The sequence below is a fragment of the Engystomops pustulosus genome, chromosome 1 (genome assembly GCF_040894005.1).
Source record: "Engystomops pustulosus chromosome 1, aEngPut4.maternal, whole genome shotgun sequence".
In the NCBI taxonomy this organism is placed as follows: domain Eukaryota; kingdom Metazoa; phylum Chordata; class Amphibia; order Anura; family Leptodactylidae; genus Engystomops; species Engystomops pustulosus.
Window position 1 is genome coordinate 278763316 of NC_092411.1, and position 23327 is coordinate 278786642.

At 44.2% G+C, this 23327-nt stretch overlaps 1 protein-coding gene across 2 annotated transcripts in view; it reads right to left on the reverse strand.

The window, feature by feature from the left end:
* Positions 1-23327, reverse strand: part of CTNNA2 (catenin alpha 2) — a 1396423-nt gene that overhangs the window by 1053455 nt on the left and 319641 nt on the right. For both annotated transcript variants that reach the window (XM_072126314.1, XM_072126313.1), the window contains exon 7: positions 4198-4401. In XM_072126314.1, coding sequence (XP_071982415.1) covers positions 4198-4401 — 204 coding nt within the window. The remainder of the gene's footprint in view (positions 1-4197; positions 4402-23327) is intronic.

Sequence of the window (23327 nt, forward strand, 5' to 3'; positions counted from 1 at the left end):
TAGCTTCCTGAAACCTTCCAGAGCTGCAATAAAACGTCTATGAATATTGGCTCAGGTCTGCTGTATTTTTCTATAGATTGCTCATATTTTGCTGCTAACACAGCATAGCCAATTTGTCTTCCTGGAGATTCATCCATCATAGCTGACCACTGGTACGGGTTGAGTTACCTATTGCTGGTTCTGTTCATCCAGAGAACTTCTAATTGACAATGGCTAGGCTAACTAAACAACCTTGCTTGCCCTAAGAGAGAGGAACTATGCTCAGCCTGTTACCTGCTACTGATTTCCTACTACCTGCAAATTTCCCTAGTAAAGTAACCATGAATTATTTTACCCACAAAACATAACACAGTAATCCAGCTCAGCCCTCCAAGCCTTTGATCCTCCTTCCTCGTGGTGCGCGGTGCAAGCCAAGTCCGTCAAGCATCAACCATAAATAGTCAAAAACTCCGACACTGCATGGGAAGTGCTCGGATAAAAAATGAAGCCTTTATTGCAAAGAAAACATCCAGACAGCATGCATAGTGAAACAATTCAGATTGACGCGTTTCGACGGCCAAGCGTCTTACTCATGATCTCAAGAGTTCATTAGTAAGATGCTTAGTCTTCGAAATGCGTCAATCTGAATACTTTCACTACGTATGCTGTAGAAGATTTTACTATTTATGAGTTGTTAAGCTAAACCTAGCTGATAGATCAAATCCTGTCATTTCTACTTGTCTTATTTTCCTAAAATATACTGTAATAGAAACAATGAACTCAAGATGGCGCCGAGATCTTAGACCGCACCTCAAAGTTTTGAAGCTAAGGAATGCGGACCTGACGTCAATGTGTGACAGCAGGGAAGTTCCAGGCACTTTGTTAATAGGGGTGTTCTTTCTGCCTCAGCACATGTTGTGCATCTACCTCCTGCTGCACCCATGAGTGTAACCCAATGAAACTGGCTTGAATAGACTAGCAGAAACCTTACTTCTCTACAGCAGAAAAGCATCATGGGAAATTCATATGGTAATTACACCGCATTGAAAGTCTTCCAGACCTTTGTAATGAAAAGTTTGACTTCCCCATATACTGAATTCTTCCAACTTACCCTTAACCTGCGTTTTAAAGAAAATTGAAAAAGAAATGATCGCACGTCATTATATAAACAGCACAAAGAGCCAACGCAATGTCAAGGACTCGCAACGAAATGCCATTCCACACCTACGGTAATTGCAGACGGCGGTGTCATTATTTTACTTTTAGACCCATTCTTGCTGCTATTATATGTTTTTTTTTGCAAATCCCCACTAGAATACAATCTGAAAACATATAAACATCCAAAAAAAGGTAAAAAACACAACATAAACACTCAATAATAATAATATGATGTCGTTGATGAGTGTAGAAAGCTTTAAAATATAAAAATGAAGAGAAATATTGCCTCTTCCCGACCTGTAATAATGCGGTGACATGTCGGAGAGTTTTGAACAGAAGACTGGCATGACTGGTATTACAGACATTCTACAGAACTCAAAGAAAAAGTTACAATGTAGAATAATAATAAAATATAATATCTGAAGTGAAGGGTAATAAAAACATAATGGACGTTATAGGAGGATCTTTCTGATTCAGGTTGTCCCGAAAGTGAGTTACTACACTTTCAACTTACAGAGGACCTGTCACCCATAATTTCGGCACTTCAGTAAGCAGCTCCTATTGCTTGAACAAACGCTGCAGTGTTAGAGTAACGCTATCTAACACTGCGGCGGGGTACAGTGTAATTGTCGGACAGCTCGCAAAGCTGTCCGACGTATTCATGAGGGGGCGGGGTTGGGGCGTGGCTAGGGGAGGTGAATGCCGCCTGGCACGCGGCAGTCACTGCCGGCCTATGGAGTGATTGGGGCGGTCCGGGGAGGAGGCAGCACCTCGGACGGCCCCCTCATTAATACATCGGACCGATCGCAAATTCCATTGTACCCCGCCGCAGTGTTTGATAGAATTACTGGAGGTTTCCGGTAACGCTATCACTCTAACACTGCAGCGTTTGTTCAAGCACTAGGAGTTGCTTACTTTAGTAAGCAGCTCCTAGTGCTGAAAATTTTGGTGACAGGTCCTATTTAAACTTTACCCCTTTTCTTTGTCTTCTTTGAAAGCTTTAGCTTTTTCTCACCATGCTGCCCTGCATATACACCCAGCTGCTCTCTCTCTGCTAAAGACCTCACCCACTGTGTATTTCTTTTCACAGGTCGTTCACACTGACAGAGAGAGGATGAGGTCATAATCTTCTTCTAAAGGCCCCTCCTATTCAGAAGAGCTCAGAGATGTAAAGAAAGAAGCAGGAAGGGTCTGCACACAGTACAGAAGTAGCTGGGCTGCTGAATACCTTGTTGAACATTCAGGGATTATTCACAAGGCATTTAAGGCAAATGGGCATCTTATGTAAAAGAGTGGCCAACCCCTTTAATAAATAATCATCTATGGACCCTGTAATAGTTTTTTGACAGTTGTGGTTCAAAACAGTCCTGCACAAAATCTATTTTTTTTCCAAAGTCGAATTTTGTAATTATCACTCCCACCACACAGACAACATAAAAATTCACAGAAACATAAAACAGAACAGATGTATCTTAAATAATTGCCAAGGATCTCAATCAAATACCTATTAATAAAATTACCATTAAACCCTTCCAACGCACAGCAAAAGAAGTAGGAGTTTTCATGCACGGTCCTCTCTGAAATTTTCCTCAATGATGACCACATTACCAAACGCCGATACATATGCCAGCCGCTTGCTTTAGGCTTTCCAGAAAGTCAGGGGAAACTGTATGAGGTGCAAGCCTCAGGTTCATCAATGTCATTATGCTGTACTAAGTAGTAGTAATATAGTAAGAATGTATACTAGACAATAAAGACTAATATGGCTGACAAAGTGTACAGTGGGAAAGCTGTGTGATGTTTTTTATTTCAACTAATTTAATTGTATTCACCCAAAAGCAAGTACCAACAAAAACTAGCCCATCCAACAAAAAGCAAGCCCTCATATGGCCACAAAGAAAGAAATAAAAAGAAAAATTTAAGACTAAGTTTTCTTCGCTAGGTGGATAGAAAATATGCTTAAATAATGGAATGATAACATCCATCTTGGCCCCCATACCCGGTGACACAAATAAAGTAGCCCGCTTTTACTGTATATAAGTTAAAACCAGGGTCTTATCTTGGGGGATAGTGGTCACACTTAGGGAACGATTTGCAACTACTTAAAAATGTTCTTGGTGAAGGAAAGTTGATATCATGGTCTTCAGAAGCAGAGCCTCTGCATCGGATCTGCATTGCTATAGTGGCGGTCATGTGCTACACCCGGGATATGGACTGGGCAAGCACATGGCCAAATTAATAGGCCTGAGAAATTCTCCTCCTGTCTCACGGGAGTCTCCGATTGCTTCTTCCTTTTTCCCACCGGTGCACCATTCATGAGGCAAGTCGAGCCTCATGCCTCAGGCGGCACCACCTGCAGCAAGGTGGAGGGCAGAATCGGAGGTGGGCAAAAACCTCCTATAAAGCAGGACCTGCTTTGGTGTGAGACATAGCATGGAGAACCTGATGTAACCTGATATATTACTTTGGATGGGGCGGAGCGGGTGCCGTTCTATCGCTCACCTCAGGCAGCTGAGACTTTAGATTCATTCCTGCCCTTTTCTCAACAAACTGCATAGACCATCATAAAATAGAACAAATATAAATATGAATAGATAGAAAGAAACAATAGAGATAATAAGGCGACTACTGAGTATAATAAGCGGGAAACAGACTCCAAAAATTAGTATTGACATAATAACAAGCGACCTAACAGCCGCCTCCGATCTCCATCCTTTAGGACCATAGCGGGTTTCTTTTACATGCCAAACACCAGTTCAATACAGAATCTTTGTAATATAACACAAAAAGTCACAAAAGCAGCAGGTTACTGTCTTATGTCGGAAACTCCAAGTGTCTGTGATTAGTAATTACAGAATGACAATGTAATATGCGCCTCAGCAGAGGAGAAGCCATTACGTCTCGCCTACGAGACCAACAATCCACTAATACCCATTGAATTGTTTCCGAAGATTAGCGCCTCCTCCCTGGGCACTGGAATAGGCTTCTTGTTTGGGAGTCTGGAGTTGGGCACAGTCCAGGTTTATCAACAATGTCAAGAAAGATGGAGAGGAGACTTACGTTGTTCATGTATTCGCTCAGCAGGTCTTGGAGGGCTTGTCGCACGGCGTTGCACTCGGCCACGATCCTTTCTCTCCTGTCGTCGCGGGTACATGAGGAGTCTGCCATCAAGGCCGCCCCACTGATGATGCTCTCCAGCCTCTCCTCCAGAGACGGCCGGAAGCGAGCTTCACTGAAGGTCATAGGGTCGAGGATGATCTTATTCTGTGGGGACAAGAAGAAGAAACTGTTCATATACTTTAATAGATCAATGGTTCCCCCCACGTCGACCTATAAGAATGTGGGGACTCAACAATAAAAAACAATTGTAGGGTACTTGAAGAAGACAGGAAGAAGGAAGAACAAGTGGATGAAAGGGAGGGAAGGAAGCGGGGGAAGTAAAAGAGGAAGGAGCAGATGGAAGGAATGGAACAATGATGGAAGGAAAGAAGGAAAAATGAAGGTAGGAGAGAAGGAGGGGCCAAGGAAGAAAAGAAATGGTAGAAGAAGGAAGGGAGAGAAGGAAAGAGAGAAAACAAGAGGGAGGATGGAAGGAAGGAAGGGAGAATAAAGGAATGGAAGTAAAAGAAGTACAGCAAGGAGGGGAAAGGAAGTGGAGGGGAGAAAGAACGTAGTGAAGGAAGAAAGAGGAAGAAGTAAAAGGAAAGGCAAAAATAAAGAAATGAGGGAGGACAGGAGAAAAAAAGTGCAAGAAAACTATGGAAGGCAGGGATGGATGGATGGATGGATGTAAGGTTAGGAAGGAAAAGAAGGAAAAACACATGGAAGGGAGAAAGGAAGGTGAGGAAGTAAAGGAGGAGTGATAACGGAAAGAAGGGAGGGAAAGGAAAAAAGAAAGGAAGGACAGATGAAAAGAGAAGGGCCTTAGGAAGAAAAGAAAAATGGAGGAAGGAAGATTAAGAGATTTAAAGAATTAGGAAAGTAAGAAAAGAAATAAGAAAGAAAGAAAATAATGAAAGAATAAAGGGGGGAAGTAAACAGAATGGACGACCGATGAAAGGATTGAAGGGAGAAGTGTGAGAAGGAAATGTATAGAAGGAAATGAAAGGAATAGATAGAAGAGGAAAGGATGTAATTAAGAGGAAGTTAAAGGAAGTTAAAGGGTTAAAGGACAAATACAAAGAAATGAAGGAGATTAAGAGAAAGGAAATTGTGGTAAAGTAGGGAAGGAATTAAGGTTAGGAAGGAAAAGTAAGGAAAACATATATTGATGTAAGAGAGCAAGGAACAAATGGATGGAAGGAAGGAAGGAAATTACAAAGGAAATACACAAAACAGAAGAAAGATAAAAAGTAATGAAAGAATAAAAAGTTAGAAGTAAACAGAAGGGAATACAAATGAAAGGATGGCAGGGATACAGGTAGTCACCAGGTTACGTACAAGATAGGGTCCTTGGTTTGTACTTAAGTTGAATTTGTATGTAAGTCGAAACTGTGTATTTTATAATTGTAGATCCAGACAAAAAAAAAAATTTGCCCCAGTGACAATTGGAGTTTCAAAATTTTAGCTCCAATGGAACCAAGGATTATCAATAAAGCTTCGTTACAGACACCTTACAGCTGATCATTGCAGTCTGGGACTATAGTCAGAGAGGTCACCAGAGGTCATCTGTAAGTTGGATGTCCTTAAGTAGGGGACCGCCTGTATTAGAGTGAAATAAGAATGTGGGAGTAAAGAAGGAAGGATAAGTAGTTAGATAGGAGGGAAAACCAGATGGAAATCCATGGTGCTCAGTGTGACTATATCTGTATCCATGGATTCTGGCTGATAGAAGAACTAGAGGTCCCAGCATGTCCTCTGTCACATACAGTATATGACTCTACAATAAGATCAGCCGCAGCGCTGAATCCTTGGGAAACGAGCCTGTTCCTGATTTGGTGGAAATATACAATGACGTGAGGAGACTTTTTTTTACGTTTGGCAAGAAATCCCTCAGCAGATGGTTCGCTGAATGAGTTTTTTGTTGTCTAAAACAAAACCACAAGGTGACCTCTAAGCCTGGTAACAGGCATCAATTACACTTTTATCGAGTTTTATGGGGCATTTAGTGTTGTACTAAATGTTACAAGAGAATCTGTTCTTCCAAAAACCAAGACAAAAAACACAAAAACAGAGGACTTGACCTGGAGTCAGATACTACAACATCAGCATCAATCCTTCTGCTGGCACCGAGGAGGAGACCGGAGCCAGATCCCATGTCATAGAGATGATAGATACTAGGATACAAATTGCCCCAAAATACTGAACCCCCTACGTCCTATCCCATATGATAAACCCCAAAAATAGACAGAAAGGCATCTTGATTGATTTGTCATTGGCTGGGAGGAAGCTTTCTTATTATAGCATTGGAAGACCTTGAAAGGTGAAGATAGTGGGGCTCATTTTCCAGCGGGTTACTCGAATTTTTCCGTTTTGCGATGATTTTCTCTGAATTGCCCCGAGGTTTTGTTGCACGCGATCGGATTTTTGTGCATCGGCGCCAGCATGCACGCGACGGAAATGGGGGGGGGGGGGTTGGCCGTGCGAAAACCCAACAAATTCGGAAAAACCGACGCATTTATAAAAAAAAAAGTGTTGCTTACATGCACTTACCTGCACCTGGCCTGGCTTGGTGAACTTCAGTGCACTCCAACGGAATTCAGCGCAACCGGGACATCTAGTTGACATAGGGGAACTACCTTAGTGAATCACCGGAAGACCCAAATCCTCCACACAGAACGCGCCGCTGGATCGCGAATGGACCGGGTAAGTAAATCTACCCCAGTATGTTATATTGGGGCTCATTTAGGGTCCGCGGACCGCACTTTTGTTGGATATTCTGACTTTTACCGATTTGTGTGCCATTTAGCTTGGGATTGTGTTTTGGCACAGCTGCGGCGGCTTTCATGCAACACAAATCGGGGGGCCGGCCATTGGACTATCCGACTGATTCGCACTGAGCGCGGGATTAAACGTTAAAATTGTGTCGCAAGACAATGCACTTACTTGCACCGGAAAGAAGAAGGTGAACTCTGGTGGACCGTAGCGGGGGAAGCTGCACAATCCATGATCATCAGATATTCTGGATCAGGGATTGCGACATGGACGGGTAAGTAAATGTGCCCTTTTGTCTGAGACCTTTGTGTATGTTGTTAGTAGCAGCAGGACTGTGATATATGGGCTTGTATTCCAAGATTGTGGTGGGCTGTGTCCTCACACTGCTGTGTTCTATGCTCTCTGCAGCCAGTTTTGAGAGATGTGTAACTACTAGTATTGAGTGAATTCAAACCACAAAGGTGGGATCCATAGCAATCTTTGGCGAGTTGGTCTCTCGGACCCGACCACGAGATCCATCAGAGGTTCCGTTTCGGATTCGGGTCTGGCTCAACACATTGCCGGTGACACCCGTGATCTGTGATGAAACTGATCACAGGTGTTATTTAAATTGATCATGCACGTGCAATGACCTCACGGGGAGCGACCCAGGCACTTTGGGGTCCCCAGGTAAAGTTGTACATTGGGCCCCCCTAATGTTAAACTCTACCCCTTGACAAAGTTCTGCTTATGCCACTCAGCACCTATGGGTCTAGTTGAGTCTAGTCTAGACTATGGGAAGAGGAGAATAGATGTACAAGGCAGCACCACTCCACACTAAGAGATGGATCGGCATCTCACCGTTATGGCACCAGGGGGCACCCCGGTCTCTGGACCACATGCAGTTGTGTGAGATGCATTATGGGGAAATCTGCTCCTGGACCTAGGAGCTGACAGTCTGAATACATTTGGCTGTAGTTGAACATTGCATTATTAAAAAATGGAATGATATGATGATTTTAGTTGTTTCCTTCCCCTCCTGCCCCCAGGCACAGATGTACAGATCCTGAAGGAGGACAGATGTGGAGAGTATTGGCCATGGAGCCATAGCGGAGCAGGAACATCTCGGAGGAACCACTACACTTTTCCGACATCAGACGGAATGAAATACAAATCACATCAGAAGTCTCATCAATCACATCACAGGTGAAGGATGAGACCGGTCCAGACAGCAGCTCGGAGCGCGCCCGATGGTTTGGTGACCTCTTGGCAGATATTATGGACCCTCAGACTCTTGTAATCACCCGGCTCTCCACTAGTTACAGGAGCTCTGGGCAGCGCTGTCACTATCAGGCAGATAAATGGGACGAGTCTTTGTAGTGCTGCACGATGTGATGTTGTCTCCGAGCAGCAGTTGGCGGACGACTAATCATTAACTACAAACTTGGGCTGATTATTCTCTCCTGTATATTCTGACGCTTTACAAAAGTTTTTATCACAGAAGGGGAAAACTCTTGGTAACATGACATATTATCTAAATCAAAGGGGTTGTCCCATCATGAATCATTTTCACAAAAAAAAATTCTTAAAGGAATTTACTATTTTATGAAAACCCCGTGGTGCTGATGGAAAGGGACAGAACCTGGACACAATGGGGGGGGGGGGGGACCATTAATAACTTACACCAGATTTGCACCAAAGGAAAAAAAATGTCCAAAAGCCTTCTGACACATTTTTGAATTTTTTAATATCATTTTTTTTACTTGTCCGACAACGTTTTGTATCCTTGAGAAAAGGGGCATGGTCTTGGGAAAAGCAGATGTGGCTAGGTGCCTCCAATAAATAAGGAGGGCGCAACACCTCCTTGAGAAAGGGGGCATGGTCTTGGAAAAAGCAGACGTGGCCAGGTGCCCCCAATAAATACGGAGCTCCAAGCTCCAAGCATGTCTAAAAGTAGAACTCAAATTCAATGAATCCTTAGACTAAAGTGGTCAAGCTCTCCACTGTTAGAGCCATCCAGAAATTAATGAATCCCCCCCCCCCCCCCCAAACAGTCTCCTTCCCCCTCTAGAAGGCTGATGAGCCTTAATGTTAAAGGTCAGCTTCACCACCACCGCCATTCTCTACACAGTAGGAGTCCATGGAAGTGTTTGTGTAGTTTAGGACAGTACAATTCGCGGAGATTAATGAAAGGGTTAATATGAATGGGAAAAAAGGGCTAATTAAGCTCTCCAGATCCCAACATTGCTCTGGTAACATTGTTTCTTCCTGTACTGATAATAATGAGGCAGGGAAGGGAAAGAGAGAACTATGCAGTTATAGCTCTTTGGCTGCAGTGTTCTCTCTATGATTGGAAAGAACAATCCAGGTGCTCTCCGTTAAATCAACAAAAATGCGGAAGTTTATGAGACTAATAGCAACTGTGATTGCTGCAACCCTCATGTTAGATTAGAACAACTAACAATATAGATGCAATCAAGCTTAACCTAATAGCTAATGAAATAAAAATTTTCTGAATAAAACCCTGGGACTGGGTTAAGGAATATAATGAAGAAAAGAAAGTGTAACCCAGAAAGTTTTCCAGGAATTCTGGAAAACCCTTATAAGTAACCCATTGCAACGAATCTTAACTTGGCTTTTTTCATTGATATTTCAGGATATTACTGCATTCACGTTTAGCATCCCTCCTTTTTTTCCATATACTGCAGAAACTCTGCCCCTCTCCTGACAAGCAGGGCAGGAAGCCATTTCTATTTGCTACCCCCAACGAACAACGCATAGGGATATGGGAAGAGTGACTGAGAATGTGTGTCCACCAGCTCGCAGCTCATTAGGTGGACGTGCACTTTGCTACAGACTTAGGCTGTAGCACGGTGGGCACATGGCAGCGCGGGGAGAGGAGGAGGAGGTGAGCGCTGCTCACCCCCGCCCCTCTCCATAGGAAGATACAGCGCACGGCGCCGTAATACGGGAAAAGGTAGGACAGGTCTTATCTTTTCCCGGGCTACGTAGCGGTATGGAGCCGTACAGGGCCGTGAGCCCATAGAAGTGTATGGGGGACGTATATAGGCCGGATATACGTCCCCCATACATGTGTGTGAATGCAGCCTTAAACACCAGGTGGCGCCATCCTACGTAAAAGTAAATGCCATAACTCACAGTCAAAAATGATCAAAAATATAATTCAAGATCTAAACAATGAAAAAGGTATTTAATTGTAAGCCTCCTCCTATATCCAAATCTTCTGGTTTTAGTGTTTTAATTTTCAAATCCTCCATACAATAAGACATAAAATCTGTGTAATAAAATAATAAAACGAGTTATTAAAATGTATGAGCAGATTAAACATGTACAGCACCAAGTCTTTACAAAATCCATATATTCTGAAGACAGAACCCATCTTTATGTAGCGACATGGACATACATGAAATCATAAATCACCTCTACAGGATGAGAAGATGTCTGGTAATAAAATACAGCCCCAAACTACAGCACGACATGATATTCATAGAGATAAATCTAAGGCAGATGCGGAACGTACTACAGATCGGAGGTTATGCACATTACTCTATGGGGATAGATATTTCATTAAAGATGTAGCAGAACTGAGTTTTCCCTTCTGGGTTGGTGTATTGGTTGTGTGATATACTGTGTAAGAGTAAAGGGGATATTACTTTTTCGAAAAAGGATTCTTTAAGCACTTGCAACACCCCTGCCAATGCAAAGGCAAGTTGGTTGTTGCGATTAGCGCCCTCTCCTGGTTAGGAGCTACTGCTAGGAGAACTTAGTGATTGCAGCTGTAGCCACTGCCTGGTAAGGCAAGAGTTAACACTGTGAGATGTTACTGTCCAATTATCTTCTTGTAATACAAGCTGGAAGCTAATTGGAGGGGTGCTACAACCTGACCAGGGAGTATATAAAGCCCTGCTGGGCGGAAGCACATGGTCTTGTCTTAGTCTTGGCTCTTTAGTCATGGTCTTCTAAGAGAACCAGACCTCATAGTCTGTCTGCCACAGCCAACGTCCTAATCCCAGGAACTACTGGTGTCTCAGGCCCCCTGCCTGGCACCCAGGGCAAGTCCGGAGACATAAGCCCAGAACTGAGCTCCACCACCCGGACTCAGTTCCATCTACACCAGCTCAGCCTGAACCTACTACCAGGCTGCGTGTAACCTTCCTGTGGACCGGCTCTCCATGACTCATATAGCTTGCGAATCTGGGATTGCTAATGACGAAGGGCCAGTAATGATTGCACATCCTCCCATCCACTGGAAGGTGACAGGACTCGGGATGTCACAGGAAGTACTGAGTCCTGCTGCCAGCCTCTCAGATGATCGGCCAATCCCTCGGACTACAGACAAACCTTACCGGGGTAAGTTCAATTTGAGAGATCATATTACAGTCTTATACTTAGACAGGTAAAGTGCGTTATCAGTGGCCAACCCCTTTAACCCATTTAACTATAGAAATCATTGTCTGAAAACCTCATTTGATTAATTATTCCCATTGTATTGTATTAACGTATGATCCCATAGAGCGGTCCAAATTCCTACAGATGTCTGCACTTACTTGGACTATATCTGGCACCGCCAATCTCTTTCTCGTCCCTTTAAAACCATGCGTTGCGAGATGTTGACGTGATACAAGAAATGTCAGCGATTTGCACTGAAAAAGTCATCTTCTTCCCCATCTACGAGCGCGGCGCTTCAATTAACCAATATGTGCTTGTTTCACAGAGTTTTCAAGATGGAAATGTCACTAATCTGATTACCAAACATCAGTTCTCATATTCGCCCGTCGTTTCCCCAAAGTTTTTTTTTTTTTTTTAAATAAATGCAGCGGCGAGAAGCGATTTTTGTACTTAGCCGTGTCAGTTTCATTTACAATTCATGATAATTCAAGCAAATATTGGAGGTAACAAATTAGAAAGACTGTCAGCCCGTTTAAGGTGTGATTTATGGGATGTGGGATGTTGGAGTTACGCTTCAATAATTTGCCGGGATTAAGTCACCTCATCGGAGAGGAATCACGGTGAGGTCCGCTCAATTGTCACCTAATGGCTGCCTATTACCCGGCTAATGTCACAATACAGCAGGTTCAACACTCGAGAAGTTTTCATTTGGTCTGAGGAAAAGAACATATCCTGCTCCATCCCGAAAACATGTCATAATTTTCTCAATTTGTTATCTGTGGCCTCCTTCCTTCTAAAATTAACATTTATAATTATGCTAAGGAGCCAGAAGGGCTATGTGAGGGTGTTACCAGAGCACCTCTGTGCTGTAACTTCACAGGCTGTTACTCTGTGCAGGAGCACTTCCCGTCTCCCACTATATGAGGGAGAAGGGATGCTGGGAGAACAGGGGGGGGGTGCAGTGTAAACAACTATAAATCTACAATACAGAGGGGCTTTGGTAACACACCCAGGAGCCCTTCAAGCTGATTAACATAATTTTAAAAGTTGATATTAGAAGGAAGGAGGCCATGGATAACACATATAAGAAGGTTACCACAATCACGGTGCCTGGATCTATGAGTAAGTGCCGCTGGTTTGTCATGAAGGATTTTAATGGTAGATTTTCTTTAAAGGGGTTTTCCCATCTTCGGTACGATAAATACCTAATAGGCTTTTGGCCCCTTTACCATTTAGAGAACAGAGATCGACTGATCTCACTGCAAGTCGGTATGGGGGAGTTCTTGGCCACTGTCTGCGCATGGGACATACACAGCCGTCAGGCTATTCAGGACCCAACTTCTGTATATGTAGAAGTTACCTAAAATAGAAGACCCCTTTAAAAAGAGACTAAGGCAGCAATAGCAGTACCTAAAATAAGTTTATTTTCCAGGTTCTCCAACTGTCCTCACACTGCTGCTCTCTTAGCTCTCTGTACTGAACTACTCCACAGCCCCTCCCCTGTGACTAATAGGTCTGGAGCAGTTCAATGCAGAGGACAAAGAGCACAGCAGTGCGAGAACACCTGGAGAATGAATCTATTTTTAAGTATTGATCTTGACACCTTAATCTCTTTTTAAAGGGGTTTCCCACTTTAGAAAATCTTGACATATACAAGGGATACATCATTTCAGAGAAATTTTGGAGATACAATCCTAGAGTATAATAAAGAAATCTATTTTTCACCATTCTTCTGAAAAAGGTATGAGTACACAACGGCTGCTACTGTACGTAGCACTGTCTGCACCCAACTTAATGAGGACCTTTTAGCACCTCACACACATGGAGACAAATATACAGATTCAGAGGCACTTGGAAGTTTCCTTTCTTGCCCCCACGGTTGCAGAGACATCAGTCCTGGTATCTGACCATTACAATCCTCTCTACTGTCAGAGAGGAGGAGCTGGGAGGGGGCGTGTATAATGTTAATATCCTCTTACAAGTAGTAGATTAGCATAACACACGCCCCTACCTCTGCTCCAGCTGCTCCTCTCTGGCAGCGGAGAGGATCATGATAATCACATAACTTTACTAATATCTTAGCAGCAATGGGGGCTAGAATGAAAATTCCAACTGCCCCTAAATCAGGGTATTTTCATCTCCACATGTGTGGGTGGTGAAAGGTCCTCTTTTAAGGGGGTATGTTACTATGAAAACCCATTGAATAGAACATGAGCAAAATAGAGCACCCCTCAGCAGCTCTCTTTTTGGCAGACCAGTTCATCTTTTGCATTGCATGGACAACGATTCAGATGAAAGGCTGAAGAAAGGGAAATGTATGGTTAGCCATAAACCCAGGGGCAAACTCAAACCTCTCGGTGTTACTTGGGTGTTTATGATGTGAGAATCATACTGCAATTATATCCGGATCCTAAATATTAATCAGCCCCTATATGACGGTATTATTTGGTGGTGTGACTGTATTACATGAGCTGAGATTTTGAGTAAAACTGAGAAAAAATGGCAAGCGGGGGCATATTTTGGGTTAAATCCAGAAGAGAGACCTCGGTCCGGGAGGAATACATCTCCATTCTATCGACAGTCTTGTTTTTAATGTTTATTTAAATTTTTTTCTTTCCTGTTTTCGAATAAATCCACAGGTTTCCGAATGCTGTGGGGAAAATTATGCAACAACTAATGTCCTTTGTCAACCTCACCAACTGTTAGAAATACATTACATATTCCTCCTCTCATCGAAAATATGGTTCTGTTTTCATCTCCCAAATTAGCTTGGCTCCATGTGCCGAGCTCCGGCAGATTACAGCGCTGTTTTTCCCTGTTTCATTTTTCGTAACTTTCTAATTCCAACAGTTACAATATGAAAAAGTTCTGTAAAGTTTATTTCCATGTGTTCATTTCCAGTAAAGGTTACAATACCTGCTAGATGTATAGCTCCCCAAAAAGTAACCCGTCTCTGGATACTGTAGTAGTTATAGATGCTTGGAGAATTTCGATTATTGTTTTATATCTAGAGCCGCAATACAGAAATGAAATGGGGTCTAGTGTTTTATATAGTATATAAGAAACTATTCTGAGGGAGGACAACACCCCTACTGCTTGCAGAAGAACCCAAGAGCTACATGAAGAAAGGCCATAGAGCCCCATGAAGAGCATCCTAGAGATCCATGATGAGAGCTCTAGAGATACACAAAGAGAGCTCTAGAGATACACAAAGAGAGCTCTGGAGATACACAATGGGAGCTCTAGAGATACACAAAGAGAGCTCTAGAGATACACAAAGAGAGCTCTTGAGATACACTAAGAAAGCTCTAGAGATACACTAAGAAAGCTCTAGAGATACACCAAAAAAGCACTAGAGATACACCAAGAAAGCTCTAGAGATATACTAAAAAAGCTCTAGAGATACACAGGGAGAGCTCTAGAGATACACAAAGAGAGCTCAAGGGATACGCAAAGAGAGCTCAAGAGATACATGAAGAGAGCTTTAGAGATACCTGAAGAGAGCTCTAGAGATACACTAAAAAGCTCCAGAGATAAACGGAGAGAGCCCAAGAGTTTCACAAAGAGAACTTAGGATTCCCATGAAGAGAGCTTTAGAGATACACAAAGAGAGCTCAAGAGACCCATGAAGAGAGCTCTAGAGATACATGAAGAGATCTCTAGAGAAACACAAAGACTGCTAGAGGTAAATCAAGAGAGTCCTAGATACTCATGAAGAGAACCACAGAGACACAACAAGAGAACCCTAGAGACTCATGATGACAATCATAAATAAACATGAAGAGAACCCTGCAGCTTCATGAAAGGAATCTTAAAGAAACAAAAAGAGACCCAAGAGATGCAAAAACAGAACCCTAGAGACAAATGGTTAAAGTTCTAGAGACAAATGAAAAAACCTAAAGAACTACAAGAAGAGAATCTTACAAACATGTGAGGAGCACCATATAGACACAGAGGGGGAGATTTATCAGAAGTGTCTTTGAGCAGAACCATGGAAACCAATCAGTTGTCCATGGAAACCAATCAGAACGTGGCTTTCATTTTTTTACAACAGTTTTTTTTAAATTAAAGCTGAGCTCTGCTTGGTTGCCATGGTCCACCAGAACAGTAATGCCCTCTGACACTTCTGATAAATCTCCCCCAGAGTACTCAAGAGAGTCATTGAGAGGACCCTAGAGGCTCAGGAAGAGAACCCTATAGACAAATGATTCAAACCCTAGAGACACATGAAGAGAGACCTAGAAACTCATGAACAGAACTCTAGAGACAGGTGAACAAAACTCTATGGGCACATGACACAAACCCTAGAGACACATGAAAAAAGCCCATGATACACATGAAGAGAATCATAAATAAACATGAAGAAAACCCAGGAGCTTCATTAATAGAATCCTAAAGAAATATGAAGAGACCCAGAAGACACATGAAGATAACCCAAGGGACAAATGACGAAAGTTTTAGTGAAAAATGAAGAAAACTTAACAGCTACAAGAAGAGAATCTTACAAACATATAATGAAAACCCTAAAGGCAAAGAGTACCCTAGAGAACCATGAAGAGAACCATAGACACAAGAACAGACCCCAAGAGACACATGAAGAGAAACATAGAGACATAAAAACAAAAACCTAGATAGCCATGAAGAGAACCAGGGGGACATAATAACAGACCCCCAGAGACACAAGAAGAGAAACATAGAGACATAGGAGCAAAACCCTACAGAGTCATGATGACAACCATAGAAACACAAGAACAGAACCATAGAGACACAAGAACAGAACCATAGAGACACAAGAACAGAATTATAGAGACACAAGAAGAGAACCCTAGAGAAACACGTAGAGAACCACGGGGATACAATAAAAGAACCCTAAAGATACACGAAGAGAACCAGGGGGACACAATAACAGACCCCCAGAGACACAAGAAGAGAAACATAGAGACATAGGAGTAAAACCCTACAGAGTCATGATGACAACCATAGAAACACAAGAACAGAACCATAGAGACACAAGAACAGAACCATAGAGACACAAGAACAGAATTATAGAGACACAAGAAGAGAACCCTAGAGAAACACGTAGAGAACCACGGGGATACAATAAAAGAACCCTAAAGATACACGAAGAGAACCAGGGGGACACAAGAAGAGAACCCTAGAGATACACTAAGAAAACCAGGGGGACACAAGAAGAGAACCCTAGGGACACACTAAGAAAACCAGGGGGACACAAGAAGAGAACCCTAGAGATACACAAAGAGAACCAGGGGGACACAAGAACAGAACCCTAGAGATACACAAAGAGAACCAGGGGGACACAAGAACAGAACCCTAGAAATACACAAAAAGAACCAGGGGGACACAAGAAGAGAACCCTAGAGATACAAAAAGAGAACCAGGGGGACACAAGAAGAGAACCCTAGAGATACACGTAGAGAACCAGGGGGACACAAGAAGAGATCCCTAGAGATACACTAAGAGAACCAGGGGACACAAGAACAGAACCCTAGAGATACACGTAGAGAACCAGGGGGACACAAGAAGAGAACCCTAGAGATACACTAAGAGAACCAGGGGGACACAAGAAGAAAACCCTAGAGATACACGTAGAGAACCAGGGGGACACAAGAAGAGAACCCTAGAGATACACTAAGAGAACCAGGGGCACACAAGAAGAGAACCCAAGAGATGAACTAAGAAAACCAGGGGGACCCATGAACAGAACCCTAGAGATACACTAAGAGAACCAGGGGGACACATGAACAGTACCCTAGAGATAGACTAAGAGAACCAGGGGGACACAAGAAGAGAACCCTAGAGATACACGTAGAGAACCAGGGGGACACAAGAAGAGAACCCTAAAGATACACTAAGAGAACCAGGGGGACACAAGAAGAGAACCCTAGAGATACACGTAGAGAACCAGGGGGACACAAGAAGAGAACCCTAGAGATACACGTAGAGAACCAGGGGGACACATGAACAGAACCCTAGAGATACACTAAGAAAACAAGGGGGACACATGAACAGAACCCTAGAGATACACAAAGAGAACCAGGGGGACACAAGAAGAGAACCCTAGAGATACACTAAGAGAACCAGGGGGACACATGAACAGAACCCTAGAGACACATGTAGAGAACAAGGGGGACACAAGAAGAGAACCCTAGAGATAGATGTAGAGGACCAGGGGGATACAAGAAGAGAACCCTAAAGATACACTAAGAGAACCAGGGTGACACAAGAATAGAACCCTAGAGATACACTAAGAGAACCAGGGGGACACAAGAAGAGAACCCTAGAGATACACAAAGAGAACCAGGGGGACAGAAGAAGAGAACCCCAGAGATACACAAAGAGAACCAGGGGGACACAAGAAGAGAACCCCAGAGATACACGTAGAGAACCAGGGGGACACAAGAAGAAAACCCTAGAAATACAATAAGAGAACCAGGGTGTTACAAGAAGAGAACCCTAGAGATACACTAAGAGAACCAGGGGGACACAAGAAGAGAACCCTAGAGATACACGTAGAGAACCAGGGGGACACAAGAAGAGAACCCCAGAGATACACGTAGAGAACCAGGTTGACACAAGAAGAGAACCCTAGAGATACACTAAGAGAACCAGGGGGACACAAGAAGAGAACCCTAGAGATACACGTAGAGAACCAGGGGGACACAAGAAGAGTACCCTAGAGATACACTAAGAGAACCAGGGGGACACATGAACAGAACCCTAGAGATACACTAAGAGAACCAGGGGGACACAAGAAGAGAACCCTAGAGGAACATGTAGAGAAACAGGGGGACACAAGAAGAGAACCCTAGAGATACACGTAGAGAACCAGGGGGACACAAGAAGAGTACCCTAGAGATACACTAAGAGAACCAGGGGGACACATGAACAGAACCCTAGAGATACACTAAGAGAACCAGGGGGACACAAGAAGAGAACCCTAGAGGAACATGTAGAGAAACAGGGGGACACAAGAAGAGAACCCTAGAGATACACGTAGAGAACCAGGGGGACACAAGAAGAGAACCCTAGAGATACATGTAGAGGACCAGGGGGACACAAGAAGAGAACCCTAAAGATACACGAAGAGAACCAGGGGGACACAAGAAGAGAACCCTAGAGATGCACTAAGAGAACCAGGGGGACACAAGAAGAGAACCCTAGAGATACACGTAGAGAACCAGGGGGACACAAGAAGAGAACCCTAGAGATACACGTAGAGAACCAGGGGGACACAAGAAGAGAACCCTAGAGATACACGTAGAGAACCAGGGGGACACAAGAAGAGAACCCTAGAGATACACTAAGAGAACCAGGGGGACACAAGAAGAGAACCCTAGAGATACACGTAGAGAACCAGGGGGACACAAGAAGAGAACCCTAGAGATACACGTAGAGAACCAGGGAGACACATGAACAGAACCCTAGCGACACATGAAGACAACCAGGGGGACACAAGAAGAGAACCCTAGAGATACACTAAGAGAACCAGGGAGACACAAGAAGAGAACCCTAGAGATACACGTAGAGAACCAGGGGGACACAAGAAGAGAACCCCAGAGATACACGTAGAGAACCAGGGGGACACAAGAAGAGAACCCTAGAGATACACTAAGAGAACCAGGGGGACACAAGAACAGAACCCTAGAGATACACTAAGAGAACCAGGGGGACACAAGAAGAGAACCCTAGGGATACACTAAGAAAACCAGGGGGACACATGAACAGAACCCTAGAGATACACTAAGAGAACCAGGGTGACACAAGAAGAGTACCCTAGAGATACACTAAGAGAACCAGGGGGACACAAGAAGAGAACCCTAGAGATACACTAAGAGAACCAGGGGGACACAAGAAGAGAACCCTAGAGATACACTAAGAGAACCAGGGGGACACAAGAAGAGAACCCTAGAGATACACGTAGAGAACCAGGGGGACACAAGAAGAGTACCCTAGAGATACACTAAGAGAACCAGGGGGACACATGAACAGAACCCTAGAGATACACTAAGAGAACCAGGGGGACACAAGAAGAGAACCCTAGAGGAACATGTAGAGAAACAGGGGGACACAAGAAGAGAACCCTAGAGATACACGTAGAGAACCAGGGGGACACAAAAGAGAACCCTAGAGATACATGTAGAGGACCAGGGGGACACAAGAAGAGAACCCTAAAGATACACGAAGAGAACCAGGGGGACACAAGAAGAGAACCCTAGAGATACACGTAGAGAACCAGGGGGACACAAGAAGAGTACCCTAGAGATACACGTAGAGAACCAGGGGGGCACAAGAAGAGAACCCTAGAGATACACTAAGAGAACCAGGGGGACACAAGAAGAGAACCCTAGAGATACACGTAGAGAACCAGGGGGACACAAGAAGAGAACCCTAGAGATACACGTAGAGAACCAGGGAGACACATGAACAGAACCCTAGAGACACATGTAGAGAACCAGGGGGACATAAGAAGAGAACCCTAGAGATACACGTAGAGAACCAGGGGGACGCAAGAAGAAAACCCTAGAGATACACGTAGAGAACCAGGGGGACACAAGAAGAGAACCCTAGAGATACACATAGAGAACCAGGGGGACACAAGAAGAGAACCCTAGAGATACATGAAGAGGACCAGGGGGACACAAGAAGAGAACCCTAGAGATAGATGTAGAGGATCAGGGGGATACAAGAAGAGAACACTAAAGATACAAGAAGAGAACCAGGGGGACACAAGAACAGAACCCTAGAGATACACTAAGAAAACCAGGGGTCACATGAACAGAACCCTAGAGATACACTAAGAGAACCAGGGGGACACAAGAAGAGAACCCTAGTAATACACTAAGAGAACCAGGGGGACACAAGAAGAGAACCCTAAAGATACACTAAGAGAACCAGGGGGACACAAGAAGAGAACCCTAGAGATACACATAGAGAACCAGGGGGACACAAGAAGAGAACCCTAAAGATACACAAAGAGAACCAGGGGGACACAAGAAGAGAACCCTAGAGATACACGAAGAGAACCAGCGGGACACAAGAAGAGATCCCTAGAGATACACGTAGAGAACCAGGGGGCACAAGAAGAGAACCCTAGAGATACACGTAGAGGACCAGGGGGACACAAGAAGAGAACCATAGAGAAACATATAGAGGACCAGGGGGATACAAGAAGAGAACCCTATAGATACCAAAAGAGAACCAGGGGGACACAAGAAGAGAACCCTAGAGATACACTAAGAAAACCAGGGGGACTCAAGAAGAGAACCCTAGAGATACACAAAGAGAACCAGGGGGACACAAGAACAGAACCCTAGAGATACACTAAGAGAACCAGGGGGATACAAGAAGAGAACCCTAGAGATACACAAAGAGAACCAGGGGGACACAAGAACAGAACCCTAGAGATACACTAAGAGAACCAGGGGGACACAAGAAGAGAACTCTAGATATACATGTAGAGAACCAGGAAGACACAAGAAGTGAACCCTAGAGATAGACATAGAGAACCAGGGGGACACAAGAAGAGAACCCTAGAGATACATGTAGAGGACCAGGGGGACACAAGAAGAGAACCATAGAGATACATATAGAGGACCAGGGGGATACAAGAAGAGAACCCTATAGATACCAAAAGAGAACCAGGGGGACACAAGAAGAGAACCCTAGAGATACACTAAGAAAACCAGGGGGACTCAAGAAGAGAACTCTAGAGATACACAAAGAGAACCAGGGGGACACAAGAACAGAACCCTAGAGATACACTAAGAGAACCAGGGGGATACAAGAAGAGAACCCTATAGATACCAAAAGAGAACCAGGGGGACACAAGAAGAGAACCCTAGAGATACACTAAGAGAACCAGGGGGACACAAGAAGAGAACCCTAGAGATACACTAAGAGAACCAGGGGAACACAAGAAGAGAACCCTAAACATACACTAAGAAAACCAGGGGGACACATGAACAGAACCCTAATGATACACTAAGAGAACCAGGGGGACACAAGAAGAGAACCCTAGAGATACACGTAGAGAACCAGGGGGACACATGAACAGAACCCTAATGATACACTAAGAGAACCAGGGGGACACAAGAAGAGAACCCTAGAGATACACGTAGAGAACCAGGGGTCACATGAACAGAACCCTAGAGATACACTAAGAGAACCAGGGGACACAAGAAGAGAACCCTAGAGATACACGTAGAGGACCAGGGGTACACATGAACAGAACCCTAGAGATACACTAAGAGTATCAGGGGGACACAAGAAGAGAACCCTAGAGATACACATAGAGAACCAGGGGGACACAAGAAGAGAACCCTAGAGATACACGTAGAGAACCAGGGGGACACATAAACAGAACCCTAGGGATACACTAAGAGAACCAGGGGGACACAAGAACAGAACCCTAGAGATACACGTAGAGAACCAGGGGGACACAAGAAGAGAACCCTAAAGATACACAAAGAGAACCAGGGGGACACAAGAAGAGAACCCTAGAGATACACGTAGAGAACCAGGGGGACACAAGAAGAGAACCCTAGAGATACACAAAGAGAACCAGGGGGACACAAAAAGAGAAACCTAAAGATACACAAAGAGAACCAGGGGGACACAAGAAGAGAACCCTAGAGATACACGTAGAGAACTACGGGGACACAAGAAGAGAACCCTAGAGATACACGTAGAGAACCAGGGGGACACAAGAAGAGAACCCTAGAGATACACTAAGAGAACCAGGGGGACACAAGAACAGAACCCTAGAGATATACTAAGAGAACCAGGGGGACACAAGAAGAGAACCCTAGAGATACACGTAGAGAACCAGGGGGACACAAGAAGAGAACCCTAGAGATACACAAAGAGAACCAGGGGGACACAAGAAGAGAACCCTAAAGATACACAAAGAGAACCAGGGGGACACAAGAAGAGAACCCTAGAGATACACGTAGAGAACCAGCGGGACACAAGAAGAGATCCCTAGAGATACACTAAGAGAACCAGGGGGACACAAGAAGAGAACCATAGAGATACACTAAGAGAATTAGGGGGACACAAGAAGATAACCCTAGAGATACACGTAGAGAACCAGGGGGACACATGAACAGAACCCTAGATACACATGTAGAGAACGAGGGGGACACAAGAAGAGAACCCTAGAGATACATGTAGAGGACCAGGGCGACACAAGAAGAGAACCCTAGAGATACATGTAGAGGACCAGGGGGATACAAGAAGAGAACCCTAGAGATACACAAAGAGAACCAGGGGGATACAAGAAGAGAACCCCAGAGATACACTAAGAGAACCAGGGGGACACAAGAAGAGAACCCTAGAGATACACTAAGAGAACCAGAGGGACACAAGAAGAGTACCCTAGAGATACACGTAGAGAACCAGGGGGACACAAGAAGAGTACCCTAGAGATACACGTAGAGAACCAGGGGGACACATGAACAGAACCCTAGAGATACACGTAGAGAACCAGGGGGACACAAGAAGAGAACCCTAAAGATACACAAAGAGAACCAGGGGGACACAAGAAGAGAACCCTAGAGATACACGTAGAGAACCAGGGGGACACAAGAAGAGAACCCTAGAGATACACAAAGAGAACCAGGGGGACACAAAAAGAGAAACCTAAAGATACACAAAGAGAACCAGGGGGACACAAGAAGAGAACCCTAGAGATACACGTAGAGAACCACGGGGACACAAGAAGAGAACCCTAGAGATACACGTAGAGAACCAGGGGGACACAAGAAGAGAACCCTAGAGATACACTAAGAGAACCAGGGGGACACAAGAACAGAACCCTAGAGATATACTAAGAGAACCAGGGGGACACAAGAAGAGAACCCTAGAGATACACGTAGAGAACCAGGGGGACACAAGAAGAGAACCCT